At 45.2% G+C, this 20,081-nt stretch overlaps 1 protein-coding gene across 2 annotated transcripts in view; it reads left to right on the plus strand.

The window, feature by feature from the left end:
• DCAF12 (DDB1 and CUL4 associated factor 12) overlaps positions 1–18,944 on the plus strand; it is a 44,668-nt gene extending 25,724 nt beyond the window's left edge. The window contains exons 8-10 of one of the 2 annotated variants that reach the window (XR_016441150.1): positions 6,894–7,078; positions 8,267–12,625; positions 14,642–18,944. Coding sequence is in view for 1 of the 2 variants with exons in the window: in XM_090037595.1 (XP_089893721.1) it covers positions 6,894–7,078; positions 8,267–8,425 (344 nt within the window). In the remaining variant the exon portion in view is untranslated. Of the gene's footprint in view, positions 1–6,893; positions 7,079–8,266; positions 12,645–14,641 lie in introns of those variants that run through there. The other variant, XM_090037595.1, reaches the window with a different exon arrangement.
• The last annotated feature ends 1,137 nt before the right edge of the window (positions 18,945–20,081 follow it).

A 20,081-nucleotide genomic window follows, 5' to 3' on the forward strand; every position in this document is an offset into this window, starting at 1 on the left:
ACGTGGGAGAAATTGGAGATGAAAATTTAAATCTGCCATTACACATAACTGGCATTGAAGGGGTTAAAATATAAAATGTGTGCTGTTAGGGGCATGAGGGCAGCTGTTAAATCTGGAAGGGGGTATGCAATAAGAGAAAGTTTGGGAGCCTCTAACCTAGAGACTGCAAACTATGGCATGTGATGCCAGTGACCATGTTTCCAACGATGTTCAACAGGGAGATACCCCTGTAGTTGTCACAGTCACTTCTGTCCCCTTTGTTGTATTATTATTGTACAAACCAAGCATCTCTGAAATCTTGTGGTACCACTTGATCTCTCCACCGGAGCAGTATAATGTCGTGAAGCTTTCATAGTAATTTGTTGTTGGTACATTTGTAGATTATAGCAGGCGAGCCGTCTTGTATTGGTGCTTTTAGATAACTACAAAGCCTCTTAGAGCTTAGGAATAGCTGCTGTAAATTTTAGTTTATCCAAATTTATTTTTTACTTCCTTTCTCTGATCCAAATCATCCACTACATCCAAGTTTGTTTGTTTTTTCATAGTTTGAAACGACTAGTCCCCTCAGAGACACTCTAACTCAAACTTTGTTTTTGAGGCACATCGCTGAGAAGTGTACTTCCTGAAGTTTTATTTTTCAAAACCAACTTAAAAGTGGGAAAAGCTAGCTGAAAACTCACAACATGCGATCCAGGAGTTTCTTTCCAGTCTCCAGCTGCCACAGGCTATTGCATTGCAAAATCACATTCATAAGTATATCCAACTTCAACTTTTAAACCTGATTTAGGCTGCTTGTTACTGCTGCATCTGCTGGAAGGCTGTTCCATGCTGTCATTCCACTGATGGCTAGAAACTTGATTTCCACCTAAATTTATTTGTGCCAGCTCATCCCCATTTGTTCTTGTGCCATCTTTATCCTTCATCTTAAATAACTCCCTCCAAGAGCATCCTCTGTAAGCTTTCATTTTGTTGGGCTAAACTAAGTTGTTGTTTTTTTTTTCTCTTGGTGGTCTCTCAGTTAGGCTGTCCATTTACCAGATTGTCCTAGTAGGCCTTCTCTGAACCTGTTCCAGTATGAACATAATTGTCTCTGATAATTATGTGGCTCTTCAAACTTGACTTATCACAGACATCATAAGCACACTTTTTTGTGCCCAGGTTATCAATGACAGTTTTAAATGAGATCACTTCTAAAACCAGTCAGAGGGGAACCCCACTAATAACCCCTTCCCAGCCTGAAAGAGCAGATTGAAGTAGAAGGAGGGCTGTTTCCCAGTTGGCCAGGTTTTTTTTACTTGACTTGCAATTTTTATTCAAATTCTCCTCTCCAGTTTAATTAACTGCTTGTGTAGCACTGTATCAAATTCTTTTCTGAATTTTTAGATTAATGTGTTTCCTTTGTCTAGGAAAATCAATTATATCCCAGTATCATTCTTTGGGAAGACTCTGGCATAGTTTGCATTCAGTAAATCCATGTTGCATTTATCCCATTTTTTTTCAGTTGGTCTCCATGTCTCCGGTACTTTTTGCCTTCAGAACCTCATTCTAAAGCTTTGCCTATTGCTGAGATCAGAGTAACTGGACTCTGGTTGCCTGGATCATGTTTTCCCTTTCTTAATGATGTATGTGTTATTTTCCAGTCTTAACAGTGCTACCTCCAGCCCCTGATTTGGTTTATTAAAAATCTTTACTTCTACATTGGCTAGATCCACAAGACCCACCCTGACCCTTTTAGGTCTATTTTGCAGCAGAATACTGTCGTCTTAACTTCTGGGGCTCCAGCTTCTTCAGCAAAGCATTTCTTGATTGCAGACTGTCAACCCCTCATTCCATCCGGAAAGGGCCAAGTTACAGCACTTCAGCACAAGCATTGTCCAAATGGTTTTCAGGTTGATCAGGTCGCTAATTCAGAAACCCCTGGGGTAAGTTAGAACTGCCCACTGAAGCACAAGCAGCTTCTGTAGCTTTTTTAGAAGTACCCCAGTAGCTGAGACTCCATTAAGCAGCTGTTTGGGAAAAGATGTGTAATTCTACTAATATTACTGTTCGGTAGAGACTTCTCTATTTAATGCCTAATTTGGCAGAACCGTATCGCAGTCCTGATCTGTCTAGCCTCATAGCAGTCCCCTCCCTTGTACAGGCAGTTGTTTGAGTCACCAAAGTGTAATATAGTATAGACGAAACCTTGAAGAGAAGTTATCTGTAGAGTAACTGGTATTCTTGAAAGTGGTGGCATTTGTGTACCACAACCATCCGCCAAGTCATGCAGGCTGGTATTGCCAGGACTCCATATTGATGTAATGGCTAAGGATCTTTTGACCTTGCTCTGCCTTTCTATGCCCTTGCCCTCGCCCAGAGTACAATGGCACATAGTCCCATCTTGAGTGCATAGGGCCCATGCAACATCAGGAGTGGAATATGTATAGACAGCATGCCTCAAAGAGCTTGCTTAAGATGTATTAAATAACTTCCCTTTTTTTTTTTTCTCCCTATGCCATCTTGGGTTATATGAAGTAGGTGAAGACTGCAAACCTCAGTGCTTAGCCTTACCTTGCTAACCCCCTATTTAAGCACTTGAATAAGAGAATAATCTTGAAAGATGCCTAGCGCCTGCACCTGCTGTTGGTTCCACTGTGAACTGTGCATGCTTGGCACCTTTGAAGAATGAGACTCAACGAAAAAGCTGTAGCTGAACATAGATTTAATTTTAGCTATTCAGGTTTGAAAATGTTGGCCAGTTGCCATCTTCTGTTGAATGTTCCTAGAAATCGCCTGTGGTGAGCTGAACATGCACTTTGAAACTCATTGTTCTCGGGGACGCTAACGTATCATTTAAAAGTTGGTCTAAGTTTTTTCTTTTATCAAGACTTGAGATGAGAAGTGCGTTCTGCTACAGTGTGTGATGACTTATTTCATCTGAAGCAGCAGTTGCTGTATCTGCCCTGCTTCTTAAGTGTGGCTCCCCTAGCAGCTGCAAGGGAATATGAAGCAACCTGAACTACTACTTAAGTGAGAACGGCCTTTCTTTGTTGCTGGCTTAAAGTGGGCTGATAGGTATGGCGCTAATCCATACTGTGGTGGTAGTTTGTTTCTAGCTGTTTGGATTCATGTCTTTATATGTTCTCTTTGCCTACTGCTCTTAGCATGTACAGGGAAATGTCCCTGCTTTCCATTTCCCCTCCTTTAAGTGGGGAACTCTCCCCTACTGTACAAGAGTGGGACTTAATTCACCAGCATTCATTGTGTACTTTGAAGGTGTTATAGTTCAAGGTATTACTATGACACCCACATAGTACAATGATGGGCATGTTGGAGTTTATTTGATTTTTTTTTTTTTTTTTTTTTTCTCATCGGGTTCAGGTACAGTTTGTGCTTCAGTTTTATGTTAATTATTAATCCTATGTACTTTAAACCCCTTAAGGAAGCAATTTGAAGTGCTATTTTTCAAATGTACTCTGAAACATCCTCCTGATAATTGGTACCTCACTGATTTCCACCCCCCCCAGTTTAGCTCATGATTAGAGAAGAAACCAAAACGTTAATGCTATGAAATGCAGGAACTAGATTGGTGAGCATATACCATCTCTATGCATCCCTCATCACTCGATCCATCATGGGTTGTTTGTTCAAGAGTAGTTTTAGTACAGAAATAGAAGGGTACTATGTTGCGCTTGCTTTCTTTTTCTGTGCTGTCATTATAGAAATCTCTGCGGTCTCCTGCAGAATCTGGACCCAATTGCAGAACATTGCCAAAGCCAAATAATCCTCATCGTGCACAAAAGGGATGCTTCAGGCTTGTCCGAACACTTTCATGTTTCCTTGGCTAACAATCCCAGGCTCCTTTTTGTATAATTTTTCCATTACAAATACCTACTTTTTAAACTTGATTTCATTTGGTCAAATGGATTCAGTTGTAGTTGGCATAGCTAGATGGAAGCGTGGCATGTTTTCCCAATTCTGGTTTGAATGCTTATCCTCCCCCCCCCCTCTTATTTTCCAGCTATATTTTAAACTGTTGAGGAGATCCAAAGCTTCTAGCTTCAGACCAAAAATGTGGCAGGAGCTGCACAGCTCTATTTGCTTTGTACCTCAATCCGTTTTGGAGTCTTTGTGGATGGACAAAAACAAAACTTAAAAAAAAAGCATAAGGAACATACGACTGGAAGGGACCTCAGGAAATCATCAAGTCCAACCCCTCTCTCCTCCCTCACCATTTCATGGCAGGACTTTGTTTCTAAACCATGCCAAGCAAATGTTTGGAAGTTTTTAAATGCTAGGTGCTTTGAAGTTAGGGAGGGAGATTCCCTAACCTCTCTTGGAAATCTGTTTCAGTGCTTAGCCACCCTCACAATCACAAATTTCTTCCTAATATCTAACCTATATCTCCCTTTCTGTAAACATACTTACTACTACTACAGGGCTCGTTTTCTGTGGATACAAAGCAGTTAATTGCTGTCCGCATCGTAACAATGCTTTTCATTGAAAGCCAGTTATCAAATCCCTCTGTTTGATCTTCTCTAGACTACACCGTTTCAGTTCTTCCATCCTGCTCTCCTACGTTGTTTTGTAGACCTCCCTTTTGTTGCTCTCCTTGGGGGCTCTTTCCAGTTTGTCCATGTCTGTCTTAAAGTGCAGTTCCAAAACTGAATGCAGCTTTGGAGGTGAGACTTCACCATCGCAGGAGAGTGGAAGAATCGCTTTCCATGACCCGTGTGTTAGCATTTGCAATGCATTAGCAGGAGTTGTTGCTTTTATATTTTTTGCAACAATATTATTCACCTTGCAATCCACTATATCATTGGCTGCAGAATAGTTGCTTCCCATCTCATATTTGTGATTTTGCTTGTTCCTCCTTATGTGTAACAATTGGCACTAACCCTTATTGAATTTGATCCTGTTTCAGAGTAATTTTTTTCCGATTTATCAGGGCTATTTCAGTTCCCAATCCCATACTTCAAAACAGCGTGGCCAACCTTTTTGGCAAGCATGCCGCTGGCTAAGTCCGAAGTATGAGAGAGTGCCACTGTAATAATCAGCCAGACATGGCAACCATGAATGTGTGGCCTTTACCTCCACAGCTCCTGTGGGGCCAAACCTTTGAGCCAGTATTGATCCCTTCCTCATTTAACTGTCTTCATCGCCTCCCTGATCTGCCACTTGCCACACGGGCTGCCCATGCCATTTCTGGTACACATGCAGTGCACTTGACCACCAGTGATCTAAATTGTCTACCCTGGGAGGCCGTCATCTGTAGACTCAGTACTTTTACATTTAGTTCAGTCTTCTAAGTCATCAGTGAAGATTTTGAACAATACTAAACCCTAGAAGATTTTGAACAATACTGAATACTAGACTGCTGGGTACCCACAGCTGAAACCTTTCCAGCTCTTTTTTTCAGCAAATAGTGAAGGAATGGCTGGCCCATAATCATTCAGAAAGTAATGTTATGTACTTTGGCATGGACAAAGTCTCTCCTTCAAACAGATCCACTTAAGAGACTCTAGCCTCCAAATTTCTATTTTTTTTAATAAAGCGTGAAATAAATCTGCACAATTTAATTTTGTGCAGTGGGAGTTTAGCTAAAATGTTCTGTTTTGATTGAAACTTTAAACATAAGTAACCCAAAGCGATTTAGGACCTGGATCTTCCAGCATTCCCAGATGAGTAGGGCTCTGTATGTCCATGCAAGATTTAGCCTTCAGAGACTTGGAGAACCAGAGAAAATTAGGGTGGAAAGGACCTCAGGAGGTCATGTCTAGTCCAACCCCTGCTCCAAGCAGGACCAGCCCCAACTACATCATCCCAGCCAAGGCTTTGTCTAGTCAGGTCTTCAAAACCTCCAAGGATGGAGAGCCCACCACCTCTCTGGGGATCTTTGTCCAGTGCTTTACTACCTTCCTTGTGAAAAAATTCTTCCTAATATCCAGCCTCAACTTCCTTTTGCTGCAGCTTGAGCCCATTGCTCCTTGTCCTGTCATCTGCCCCCACTGAGAACAGTCCAGCTCCATCTTCTTCGCAACCCTCCTGCAGGGAGTTGAAGGCTGCTATTAAGTCTCCTCTTCTGTAGATTAAATAAGCCCAGTTCCTTCAGTCTTTCCTCACCAGTCATGTGCCCCAGCCCACTCACCATTTTGGTTGCCCTCTGCTGGACTCTCCAATGTGTCCACATCCTTTCTCTAGTGGGGGGCCCACAGCTGGACACAGGACTCCAGATGTGCCCTCCCCAGTGCTGAAGAGAGGGGAAGAATGACAGCCCTTGACCTACTAGCAACTACCAATGCAGCCCAGGATGCTGGTAGCCTTCTTGACAACAAGGGCACACTGCTGGCTCCTGTTCGGCTTCTTGTCCCTGTCCCCCCAGCTCCTTTTCTGTAGAGCTGCTGCCCAGCCAGTTGGCCCCCAGGCTGCCCTTCCTTGGGCATGATCTTGATCCAGCTGACGCCAATGAGATTGTCAGTTATTGTCTTTGTCCTGTACTTTAAGATTAATCCTTAATATTAAATCAAGAGAACAGTCTGTACCTGAGTCTGATGGGAAATCCTACACCCCAGTGGATGGCTCTTGGAGGCTGCACGTGACCTGGGACAGGGAGCACCTTTGTTCAGTTTGCACAGTGACTGATACAAGATGTGGTCTGGGAGGGGTGCTCCAGCGTGTGCTGTTGGGATAGGAACGGCGGTGGTGGGAGCTTGTGGGGAGCAGGAAGGACAACATGTAATAGCAGCTACCATTTCAATAACAGAAATGGGACTTAACCTCCACTGTTTTGCAGTGAAAAGGAAACTAATAACGCAGAGAAGAAAACCTTGGACAGAGATAATCAGCTCTGCAAAGCTAAAACATTCATTTCTCTTTACAGCAGTTGGTAACTCTCCTCTCCCTCCGACTGACAGGTATCCGGTCCGTGAGCTTCTACGAGCACATCATAACTGTGGGAACGGGGCAGGGGTCCTTGCTGTTTTATGACATCAGAGCCCAGAGGTTCCTGGATGAAAAGCCCCCTCATGCCTGCTGTGGACAGAAACAGAAGCTAGGAGGAAATGAAATCCTGAAGTTGACTACGGGGAAAGGTTGGCTGGTGAGTAGTTCGCAACCATAGAAGCTTTGAACATGTAGGTCTTGAAGCCAAGTTGGTTGTACAGTTTTGGGAAGTAAACATATCAAATGAGCTCCTTTAAAACACTGAGCTGGTAACTGAAAGGCATTTAGGCTTTGAGCCCTGTAGAGAGCTCTTCACTAGCTTTTCAGAAAAACCCCATGCACCTGCGAGAGTAGGATGCAGCTAGAGAATAACTTACTGGCCAGTGTCAAATATAAACAGACTGGCATTCCAGTGGAGCAGCTTTTGCATGGACTTGTTTCAGTATTCTCTTTTTTCAGGTCTTAGCTTGATGCCTCTTGAATGTGGTAATCAGCTTTAATTTTTTGTAATTAAAAATACTATATATTACAGTGTTTTAAAATACCATTGATTCCAGTCCCCAGCCCCAATCTAATGTGATGAATTTGGATGGCAGCAATAGAGTCAAGGGAACAGCATGGTCGCTTCCAGCCGTAATGCCTATGAAATCTGGCTGCTTCCTTTTTGGACCTGTGTAGAGGCAGGAACCGTCACTGTTTGTGCAGTGCTTGGTGTGGGTGGGCAGGGCTCTTGTCTTTGGTTGGGGTTCCTAATAAATGACCAGAACAATTCTGTGCAGGTAGTAGGTTCAATGAGCATCTTATTCTCTCTGCTGTTCTAGTAGCTGAGTTGCACAAAGGAGCTTTCGAACCTTGTCCCTGTGTCTCACTCCTGAGGACACTTGGGCCATCAGGCTGTCAAGATGCCCTTGGCCCATTCCAAATTTTAGTCCAGTTGATCCTCAAGCAGGATGCTGCAGCAACCTGGAGTGCCTTGAGCACCTTTCGGGGGTGCCGCAAGGTGCCACTTGATACTGGTGCTGAGGTGGGAAAACACAATTCCCAAGGTAAACTTGGAGGTTTCAAATATTAATCCAGAGCATTTTAAAATGTTCTGACCTGTTGTGGACTTTCAGTTCTTTACGAGAGCAATTCTTCTGTTGCATTTTTCTGTAGTCAAAACCAGAATAACAAAGCAAACTGTTTCCAAGCCTTTTGCGAGCTGCCTTGAGTCTAAATGGAGAACCGCTGTTCTAGCCTATAAACCTTGGACTATTGGATTATGAGGCCACATTTTGCTTTTCTGAAATCAGGTCTGTCTTTTGGCTTGCTTGCAGCAATACTGATGTGAACTTTCCTTCAACAGAATCATGATGAAACCTGGAGGAATTATTTCTCTGACATTAATAACTTCCCAAATGCTGTTTACACCCACTGCTATGACTCGTCTGGAACGAAACTCTTTGTGGCAGGAGGCCCCCTTCCATCAGGACTCCATGGGAATTATGCTGGGCTCTGGAGCTAATGAGAACTCTTCCCCTCAATGGTGATCTCCCCCGGTGTCCCCTTCCCTGTTCTTTACCAACAAAATTGTGTGATGCCATTGATTTCTGATTTAAATGCAAGTTATTTTTGACAGAGTTTTCTGTTGGTTTCCAACAGTTTTGTACATCTTTTTTGAACCAGCTTTTGCTTTAACCTCCTTGATCCTTTATACGAAGGGTTTTTGAAACCCCTTTTTATTGTATTTACTCCAAGTGACTCTTCTCTTTTTTCCCCCCCTTTCTCCCCTGCCTCCCCTCAATTTAGGCTAACTTGGCCATATGCCCCCTACTTTGCTGTGAGGTAGGACTCCTTTCTTATTGAGCGGTTGCTGCTGGGCTTTCTGTGAAAGTCCAGGGGCTGTGTGTGTGTGCAGGTACTTCGTGTCACTTACATTACCTGGAGTGAGGACTACTTGTAATTAAAAAGAAAAAAATATTAAAAAATATTTATAAGAAATAAGCTACTACTTTATCTGCAGAGCCTGGGTCAGGCCTGGCTTGATCTTATTTTTTAAAAGTACAAGTCTAATGACACTGTATACATAAAGGAATACAATACACACAGATGTATATTCAGCAGGACCCAGGGACAGCATCTCCCACAATGTCGCTTGTCTAGCCTTGAGTGTAGCAGTGGCCCCAGACCTGGCTTCTCCGTGGTGCATGGGGAGAATGAAGGCAACCTCTTGTGCTCGCCTTTCTCCCTACCCCTGCCCCAGGTATCAGCTTGTGAAGGTACTGGAGCTTCAGGGCGAGCCCTCCGGTAGAGCTCTTGTGTGGCAGCAGAGATGGAGCGAGGCTAATAGAAATGGTAATCCGACAGGCAGGTTCCTTGTGACCAACTGAACTCGGTCTGCCCAGTTTCTGAAGTAGCTGAGAGTCCTCTGGGTACGTGCGCCCCTGTCTGGGATTGGATGGAAGGGAGGAGCCAGATTTGGGTACCTGACGTCTGTCTACAAACAGGTCTCTCAGGCTAGGGGCAGTGTTTTCTGCATACCTACGCTTGCACACGGTGGTCGTTCCCCAGCTGTCTTAGCCGGCTGTGAGTTCTCTCGACAGGAATGCTTTTTGCCAGCCAGTTAAGCTGCTCAGACTGCTGGGCCAAATGGAAGCTATTTTTAATTTTTGTTGTGTTTTTGTTTCGTTTTCCTTCCTTATCCCCAGAGAGAGTGGGGTAGGCAGGTAGCAACTACTCTGCAAATGTGTATAGAGTGTCAAAGGACTGCTGACTCTACTTCATTTCTTTTTAATGCAAACTAGGGGCTTTCCATGCAACCAGGTGACTTTTCTCTTCTGCTTATCATGCTAAGAATAGTCTATAACATCAGCTTGGTTTTACAGGATACTTTTATAAGAGTCCCGGTCCTCTGAATACCTGTTTTCAGTCCACGCTCCAAACTCCATTGGACTTTACCAGAAACTGTGGGTGAAGAAAGACTGTCCAGAGGCCCTTGGTGAACAATACAAAGCCCAGTTGTGAAGGACGTGCATTTTTGACCAATGTACAGAACAAAGTAAGAAGTGGCTTCTCTTCCTGGCTCTGCTGCAGACACCATGTGACCTTAGGCAAGTCATTCGCCTCTCAGTACCTCAGCCTCCCCATCTGCAGATGGAATTAGTGTCAGGCAGGAAGATGGAGGTTTAATTTCTAGTTTGCAAAGTACTTGAGCTTATTGGATGCAAGGTGTGCTAGAAATACAGTTCCCCTCCACTCGTAAATTTGCAAGGTAAGAGTGAGGAAAGAATAGCCCTGTATGTCCACCCAGACCTAAAGCACAGACTCCTTAAATTCAGGCCCAACTCTGGCAACCAAGACTTGGTATTACAGCATGTCAAACTTCTCCTGCTTCCCATGTGGGCTAATCGGAGAAAAATGAATCGAACAAAACCTAGGACAATCAAGGGACCGAACAGTAGCCATTAAATGATAGGGCTGCAAACTAATTCTCTTGGCTTCGGTTGTGTTGTTCTCAATACAGAGCATGTCGCTTTGGGATTTCTTTCATAAATGCCTGGAAAGGGGGTGGGGGGGGGTCACAGTATTTGACCTCATGCCTAGGAACCTAAATAAATGACTAAATGTTCTCTGTGAAAAATGGTGAGGATGTGTGTCTGAAGGGATAATCTGAAGCCCTCTGACTCCTACGTGTGGGGTGTGCCTCTCGGACGGTTGTATCCCAAAGCTGGTTTTGTCTATGTTGTGATTTTCAGAGATGCTGAACGCTCTGCACCGGTGGTAGCCACTGGGAATCCTTCCTGGCTGTGTCCTGTGTTCCCCCTCTTCACACCTCCCCAACATTTAAAATGGTGCTGGTGCTAAAGGACAATTTTTGCTCTGGAAGTTTTACCCTCTGTTTGATCATGTTTTGGAAGTTCCCTTCAAAGGATTTTGAGCGCTACCTGTGTTGTGGGTATGACTAAATTTTTTAGTGGCATAACATCTTTCTTACTTCATGTGTATGTGTATTTTTTTAACTGGAAACAAGTGATCATTTTAGGTAGTGCATCCACTCCAGAGCCTCCACTCTTTCTAGCTTTACAGTAATTCCTTCTTGAGGGTGGGGAGTTTTTCTGTGTTTTGTAATGTACCCCAAAACCAGGGGAAACACTAGAAAAATTGTTCCTGCTCTCCTGTTTCCCCCCCCCCCCCCCACTTCCTTTTCACGTTGGCAGCACCTAGTTTCTATCTATTGTAATTGGGGGGGGAGTTAGCAATAGCACATGGGAGAGTCCCAGACCAGTGGTTTCACTTGGTGACCCACTGGGAGAGGATGCCTTTGTATGCGTTGCTGCTGGATACCCAGATACTTTTGCCAGAGGCTGAGGCACTAAGAGCTGAGTTGCCAAATGTTGCATGGGAAGTCGTAATAGGAACAGGAGCAGAACCCAGGTTTTGATGGCTAGTCCCTTGTCTAGCCCAGTGACCAGGCTGCTGTCACTCCACTGGCTTAAATTTAAAATGATAACGAAGGTGGACAGGGAAGTGGCTCTTAGGAGCAAGGGGATCCAAGTACAAGTCAGTAGTTCCTTGGTAGGACCATCTGCAAGCTCGCAGCCTCCCCACTGCTCACTTTGAAGAGGGCGTGAAAGTACGTCTCCCATCACTCAAATGATAGAGGTAAGTCCATGTGGTCGGGAGGAATCAATTACAGGCTCGTTGACGAGCTTTAAAACAACTCTGTACACTGTGCAGTGACTCAGTGATTCTCTCACTTGCAAGGAGCTTTGTAGATCATTCAAATTCCAGATGCTCCAAGTTAAATTCAACTTCTTTTCCTTTCTAAATTTAGATTAATTGGGGTTGGATCTCCAATGCTTTCTTACAGCTGCCTTGCATTTGCAGGGGTAGCTTCTCAGGGAAGTGGGTCCAGTGGCAGTCATCCATGATACAGGTGATAGATGACACTCATCCATGCTGTCTTCAGTTTGCTCTATTTATGAAGTGCGTTTTTGCTTTGAGGGTTTGCTTAGAAGCTGCATAATGCTAATTACGCACTTGTCTATGGCAGTTGACAGAAAGTAAGCAGCTACTTCTAAAAGGATCAGCTGTATCTAATTTTTTTCTTCCAAAATAAGAAGGTTCTTGGTTGCTAAAAATCATTAGGCCGCTTTCTCTTTTGCTACTTGACATTACAATAACACGGTGCCCTGTTGGCATTGCAGAATGAGTTAAGCAGCCAGTTTTTACCTCCCATGCTTTTGATAAGTTTCTTTTCCAAATTTTTGTTGCTTTGGAGAGCCATGTCCATTTGCTTATAGCACAGGTGAACGGGCCCAGTAGTAATACCCAACCACTGAGTATTTGCGAGTACTTGCAGTACTTAAGCGTTGTGATAAAGGTTAAAGCCCTTTCCATTTCTTGTTTCCACATTACTTGTTCCTTCTGAGCATGGTGATGAGTGGGAGATTGTTTCCCCTTTCTGTTTTTATTTTTTTGTTTTGTTGTTTGTTTCTTACTGACTTCTTCAGCTCTGGTCCTGACAGGTTAGCAAGTCTGACGTAGTTGTGGCCAGAGGCCCTCCAGTGTTACTGCTGGGGAGAGCCCTTCACCACTCCAGCCCGCACAACTCTGGAGCCAGGGACCAAGCTTGGGTTTCATTGGATTCATTTGGCCTAATGAGCTGGTCCAGGATGACAGACTACCAAAGAGTCGATACGCAGTGGCTGCTGGATGACCTAAGGTACTGGGAATGCAAACAAAGCTGGGAATAGGGTTCGTTTCAGCACCATGGCTGCTTTATTTATCTGGCTGTGCCTAAAAAGGATCTGTAGAAACTGAGAGTTTCTTTTATTATGTGCAGAGTGACATAATGAGGGAGGGCCTCCTGGCTGAGATCACGGTGCTGACATCAGAGTGCTGACAGAACGCCAGCTTTTGTACTCTTGTGGCTGAGTTGCTTGCATCTAAACCACATCCTATCCTAAATGTCAGCCCCAAAGTGTTGCTCCTATGACAGGTTTGTAGCTAGAGTCCAGGAGGAGGCGTGTAATTTCCTGCTATCATATTTTCCAGCGATGTCAAAGGGATTTGGAGTTACAGCTACATTGCTATCACTGCCACTTGTGTCAACATGTCCATACCAGCTTTAAACTACCAGAGCTTGCCCAGATGCTGCCGTCAGGATAGCTACAGCAGGATGGTGCTCAGTGCAGACTGCAAAACCTGCCTGAAAAATGGAGTAAATCCTCAGGCAGCTAGCTCAGAGCCTACGCTGAGCTCCATGCCTCCATAGCTGTCCTCAAACTAGCTAGCTTCAAGTTGGCATGGGCATGTCAACCTGAACTGTAGTGACAGTGTAGGCAGACCTAGAGAGAGACTTCAACCCACACTGCACTTCCATTTGAATGTGTTGAACATGAGCACCAGAACTATGAGCTGAGATGCCTGAATTTTGCTGTGTTTTCAGGTTGACAACATAGATTTGATGGCACGTTGGGGGCTTTGAGTTTTATTGACGTCTGCTGCAAAGCTCCCTTGGCATGTGCGTGCCTTCATGCTGTGCTGTAGGGGAGAGCTTGTCCCCTGGCTCTGGGTGTCTATCAAGGGCAGCCCCAATAAAGCAGTGAGCAGGAGGGTGCAGAAGAGGAGGGAAGACCCAAGGAGGGTTGGGGCCGCTTGTGGGCAGCCTAGAAGGGGAGGAAGCTCCTGGTTTATTGTCAGGGCTTTTTATGTGCCTTTTTATGAAGGCTTCACCAGACACCCAAAACAAAATGAAGTCGACCGCATCCCTTTGTGGGATCTGTTCCTGCTGTGCCCCCATGTGCTGAAATTTTAAGTCTTGAAAATGGGATTAAGTGGGATAACATGCTGGGTTACTTCATCAAATTGCCCTTATTCTAATCCAGTGCATGGGTCCTTTCATTTGAAAAAGAAAAGAAATAAGTCAGTGCTCTAAGTTGCTGGATGAAAGATGTTTTTGGCTTGTTTTACCCTTAAAATGTCAAGGTCTCAGTAGCCACTTTCTAAAAAGCCCTTTCCAGTTATGTGCTGGGGCCTGTAGGTCTGCAAGCCACATGCTTGCATCTGGAACAAAGTATTGTGGCTGGCTGAGCTGCAGAGCTGTGGGTTGTTGATATGCAATAGTGACTGTATACAAATTGCCACAGTTGTGGATGGAAAATAAAATATAGGGCTATATTTAAAAAAAAACCCAAACACAACCCTTCCCTCCCCCCCCCCCCCCCCCCCCCCCCCCCCCCCCCCCCAACAAATAAATCCCCCATGGAAACCTAGCCTGATACATTATGTTGCATCTGGACTGCATCAGTTGTGGACCCCCAAATGAACAAACAAAAGTCCTAGATTTGGATCCTGGATCCAAATCCTGGATCTTGAGGAACAGTTCATCTTTTGATTCCCTTAATCAAAAGGGAAATTTCAGGTGCTGAATCTTCAATCTCATTAAACTTGTACTTTTCTTTATCTGCCTGCTCACCTGGTTCCCTCCTATATTCAAGGCCTCCCACAGTCTCAGGGTATATAAATCACTATGATTCATCCAAATAACACAAAGGACCAATCAGAGGTTGATGTGCCTTTCTCTTATGGTACCTTGATCTTTGTAAAGTTATCTCTGAAAGAAACTCATTGCTGTCTTAGGGCTGGGTACATGCCTTGTCTTTTTCTAAGATACCCACATTGAAGTTACCACAGGTTTGTATGAATTGTGACTTGTATCTCTCATTTGGTGTTCTAGGATGTGGTGTAGACACGAACTGAATGCACTGACTTGACTTGTCTTGGGATAAATCCTTCCAGTGATGACAGTGCTTGACATGTGTGGTAATGTGTACATAAGATGCTGGATCTTCCCCTTTGCCTATGACGTACGTTTGGTGTTTTTGCACAAACGACATGGGGTGTTTTTCAGGTGTGGTGATCACAACTTGTGGCTTGGGGTTAGGATGTCTTAAAGTGATTGGTAGTTTTTTAAATGTTTTTCCAAATAGATTACCCTTTGTAGACTTCAAGATCCAAAGCACTGGGGGGGCGGGGTGTGAAAACCCCCCCAGACCTTCTGTTCTTTGCCAGCTTTAGTTCTGAATTCAGGCCGTAATTCCTCAGTCTGCTGCTTCGGGCATCGGCAGTTTCGGAAGCAGCACAGAGTCCTGAGCTCATGCTGAAGCCATCAAGTGAGAGAGGACTGATTTCACACCCCGCCCCCCGTGTTGTAGTGCACATGCTTTCTTTTAACTGTGGGGCAAAATATTTCAACCGGTCTGTGCAACTTGCAAAGTTTGAACGATCAAGCATTGCAGATGGCAGGCAAAGACCAGACTGTCTGCTCATGCCGTGTGGCATCTGGAGTTATCCCGAGAATTGCTTTTCTGCTCTGAGAAGTGACTAATGCCTAAAATAAAGGCAGCGCGTGGTCACTTCGTTGCTTCTGTGTGCTGTGCTGACAAGTACAGATGTCCCTGCACGCTCAGTCTGAGGTGCAAGAAATCCTGCTCTTTCTGCTGAGTCCGTGGCAGCAGCAGGAGACTGCACTCCATCGCAGGAGGTCCCTTTCGGTCCAGTGTATTCGTGTGTTGATCTGAATCTGGAGTGTCAAACTCGATTGCCCCATGAGCTGGATCCACGTGGGATTCGGACCCGGTGTGGGAAGCAACAGCAGCGCAGAGATTTAATGCAGATATAACTCACCAGTCAGTGCCCCCCAGGCCTTTTGTTGCTGGGAATTTGGTGACAGACACTGCCCCCTCCTTCCCCCCACCCCCATATTTCTAACCCTTCAGTTAGCCCTGCAAGCCAGAGGGAAATAGCTCTGTGGTCTGTGTCTTTGACATCCTTGGTCTAAACTGCATCCTCAGGGTACTTCTGCTTTTCCGTCTGTCTTCAGCGGGCATGTGCACACAACTAATTCGAGCTCAACGCAGAATTCTGCTAATCCACAAGAATGGGTTCAGTCGTTTCCTCTCGGCCTTATGGAGTTAACACAGCAAATAATCAAGTCAGGAGTGCATTGTCATTATTCACTGGATATGATGCTAATGTGTCTGTAACTTCTGGTCCATTCCCTTCCTGGTCACTGCAAACTAGACAGATTCTTTGGGGTGGAGACTAAGCCATATTTGCCCATTTGGGATTTTCACGTAGAACTGGATGAGGCGTGCCACTTTTTAGACCTAGTCACTTTTCAGAGCAGAATTGATGCGTCTCATTTTCTGATCTGTGATCTTCAGCAGTTTCTTCAATCTCTTCTCGTTCTTTCTACTTCACCTTTTAAGAATTGATTCAAAGCTTTTTGTCTAAGTCTGAAAAATATTAAAACATTTGGAACCAAACGTTTTATGAAGGAGGAAGACCCTAACCAGGCCCCTTTGTAGAAGGCTTGCACTGTATAGGATTCAAGAATACAGCTGCATGTGAAGTGGGACCTTATGCTGTAATGCGAAGATCTACACAAGCTGAAATCTGCTGGTGTCCCATCTCCTTGTGCAGCGATGGTCAGCTAAATAGGAAGTGTGGGTGCTCTGCACGCTGAACCCAGAGCGGCTGCAAGTTACTCTCACTGGCATCGTTTAAGCTGCCTTTTCAACTTCAGAATTAGGCTCCCATTCAGAGTAGTGTGGGACGGACACATCACCGTTTCGACTGGACGGTCGCACGCTGCTAACCCTTTCCCATGCAACTGGAAGACTTCCTTCAGCCATCAGGGTTAGGAAGAGAGAATTAAAAAGGTCACTTCCTCAAATAATTTGAAGCCACCAGGAAACTGCGGTTACAGCAGAGCTCTGTCTTAGCATCCAACTTGGACCCTCTGGCGGAAATGTACTGCAGCCAGCCATGCCCAGAGAAATGGCAGAGGTGAAGAGAAGCTGGTGTTTTAATACCTTATCTGACTGCAGATACGCCAGTTCTTAGCACTTGTGTGTGGAAAGCGCTGGCCAGGCCAGCCACTTCCGGCTGAAGCGTGGAGAAGGACCATCTTCTCCAGTCATCCCAGCTGCTTGCCCCATTCCCGCCAGGCTGCCGCTGCACCCGTCTCTTCCATCTCTGTCCAGACTGGCTAGGAAAGTTCTGCTGTGTAGGGAAGAGGGCCCTTACTACCTGTTGAGTCTAGATTTTACCCTGTCCATGTGTGCAGGGCCTAAGAAATCCCAGCTGGGATTTGCTGCTTCAGCTGGCTGCATCCCAGACTCTTCAGGATGCAGGTGGTGGTGGGATCCTTGTTCTTTTTTTTTTTTTTTCCTTAGAAAACAGCTTCCAGCAAGCTGGCCCTCAGTCCTCAGTCCTTTTGTCCCAGTCTCTCCCTTCTCACTAGATTCAAGCATATTCTTGGGTCCCAGCCTGACTTGCTAACTTGGGCTCCAGTTCAGCAGTGCACCGGCATGCAGGTACTTAAGCCCCACTGATGTTGATGGGACTTGAGCCTGAACTTGAAGCACTGAAGTCCTTTGCTGAATTGGGGCCTTCTCTCCAGTTCGATCCCACGTGTTCTCTTCTTTCACCCAGGCATGGATCTCTCCCCTAACTTTTTCCAGTCTGAAGGGCTTTATTCCCAACTCATTCCTCCATGGCAAATATGTTCTGGGGGTTGCCGCATATGTGCAGACCCCTGTTGATTTTGATTCCCCGCCTCCCCCCAACTTTTTTCAGGCGGCGTTGGGGATATTGTCTGCTTCCTAGGTATAGAGAAGCAAGGACCTCTTCAAGTTTTTAGGGTGGAAGAGGGGCTGTATCACAGAAAATTGGAAATGGATCCATAATTCAAGTAGAGGAGGGAGCTGTTCACCATTTCAAATAATGTGGTCCCTGAATCTTTGTCTAAACTGCGTCCACCGGAGGTTCATGTCTCTGTGTTTGACTCCACTGAATGTTGCAGTGTCTATCAAGGTTCTTGCTGAGCAATGCAATATGTGCCTCAAAACCAATGCACAAATCCAGTCTGTTTCACGTAACATGTTTGCAATGCAAGGAGTTTAATCGATGACTGATCTCGTTTCTTGCTAGCATGCGTTCCATCGCTAGAACTCTTCCTGTCGGCGGTTCTTGAGCTCCGTACTGTGCTGCGACACAGTTGGAGTGCAAAGAAAGGGACATCAATCCCAAACACAACTTGCTGAGCTTTTTCCTCCTTATTACAGACACACAGGAGATGGTTAGAGTTCAGGTTTCGTGTGGTTTTAATAAAAACTGGAAACAATGCAGCTACTCCACCAGATCCAGCACCATCTTATCTTTTTTGACACTTACGTGGGAATGCAAAAATAAAATCCAGCAATATGTGTTCTCAGCTGGGGTGTTTGCACCATGGAATGTGAAGTTTTTTTGTTTTTTGGGGTTTTTCAGACTGATGTTGTTTCCTGCATGTGGAAGAATTCAAATTGGGTGCAAAGGTTTGGATCTGTAACTGACTGTCTTAGGTCAGCTTGCTAAATGCAATCAAATGCATTGGACTCCTTTTTTATTTTCCTCTTCAGAAGATGACTACAGTAGAAGAGCAATGAACATTAGGCTGTAACGGACTGCTTTAGGTCATCGGTGTGTTGCCTGATTTTATATGGACAGTATAATAAAGATTTGTTTGCACATTGACCTCCATCTATCAGTCGCAAATAAAATTCTTTAATATGTGGGTTGAGAAAAATGTGTTAAATACCGGTAGATTCATTTCCACATCAATTGAAGAGGCTGATTTTTTTTTTTTTTTTGATTTCCCACCCCCTCCCCATCTCTTACAAACTGGGTTACTGTGTCCACATGCCAGAAAGATTTTGCTCTTGAAAAAAGCATGTTCAAGTGTGTGACAGTGACCCTCCCCACACATGCACACACTTTTTAAATACCCAGATCTGTACATTTTTCATCTGAGTATCGTTAACCATGCTGTAGTCCAACAAACAGATCTTTTACTACTGCCCTGTTCTATAGAATAATTGTAATTAACTGCAGTTTTTTTTCCACTACTTGAAGTTGTGTGAAATGAAATTGGTGAACAAAAGTATTTGTGCATCTTACTATGGGTATCTAAATAAAACTGTATTTGTCTAGTGCGTTGGCTGGTGGCATCCTCTTTAACCTGCTGTTGTATGTGGGGCCCCATTACACGTGATGCTGAGAGCTGCACCCGTGTTGATGGGTGTTTAATGGGCTGGGGGACTGAAAGGTAAGAATCCACCCCGGCCCCTATTCCCCCTTGCTGCATGAGCAGGATAACCAGTCTCAACTTGCTTCCCCCCAGACAGACAGTGCAAGAAACCACAAATAAGTGTGTGTGTGTGTGGGGGGGGGGGGGGGGGGGGGGGGGAGGTCAGTAAGCAGGCATAGGGAGCAGTGGGCCTGATCGGGGGGGCATTATGCTTAGGTGTAGTTTAGAGTGGCTACACCTTAGCGTGGCATGAGCTGGGTAATACGGATCAGAGAGAGTCTCTCCTGGAGCGGGGTCACTTTGAGCCACATAAGGAGTGCTTGAAACTAGTTTCAGGTGTTGGTGTGCGGACAGTCCAGGGGTTAAGAGCTCTGTATAACAAGGCCTTTAATCCAGGGGCAGTCCAGCTCTGTCCCAGGAGTGTCTGCTGTGACACCTCTTGGGGGCGGGAGGTGGTTTGCAATAGGCTTCAGTGCTGTTTTTGGACTCCTTAATTTCAGCCCACCTGGCCTTTGCATCCCCTTCCAAGCCGGAGCCCCGTTTGCTGCCGGGGTGGTCTCAAGGGGAGTGGCTTGGAAATGTGTTGGTACCTTGACGAGTGGTTGGCTTCACTCTTCTTCAGAGTGAAAATCCATCCTGTGCTTCTCATGACCTTGGCAATGGAACAGTCCCTTTCGTCTGACTTTCACGAGGGACCCGGTATTAAGGTGACAGCTCAGAGGATTTGGGGCTTCTACAGCCTCTTGGTCAAAGGTCTCGAAGCACTTCGCAGATGCAGCGCTGCTTGCGCCTACTTTGTTCCTCTGCAGCTGCTTTAGTCCCCAGGTGTCCACTCCAGGCCTCACTGCCTGTAAAAACTCTTGAAGGTGGTAGCTGAAGTACAAGAGCTCCCTTAACTTTCCACCCTGTCTGTGCCACCGCAGCCTGTTCAACACCTCTGCGTGTCGCTGCATGAGATGTCTGCATCCACGTACCCAGGGTGGAGATCGTTCGGTTTCCTTACAGAGCCTGTCAGACCCTGCCAAGGGTGGGGAAACTGGTA

The sequence above is a fragment of the Crocodylus siamensis genome, chromosome 3, assembly GCF_052110815.1.
Source record: "Crocodylus siamensis isolate JL-2025a chromosome 3, ASM5211081v1, whole genome shotgun sequence".
Classification (NCBI taxonomy): domain Eukaryota; kingdom Metazoa; phylum Chordata; order Crocodylia; family Crocodylidae; genus Crocodylus; species Crocodylus siamensis.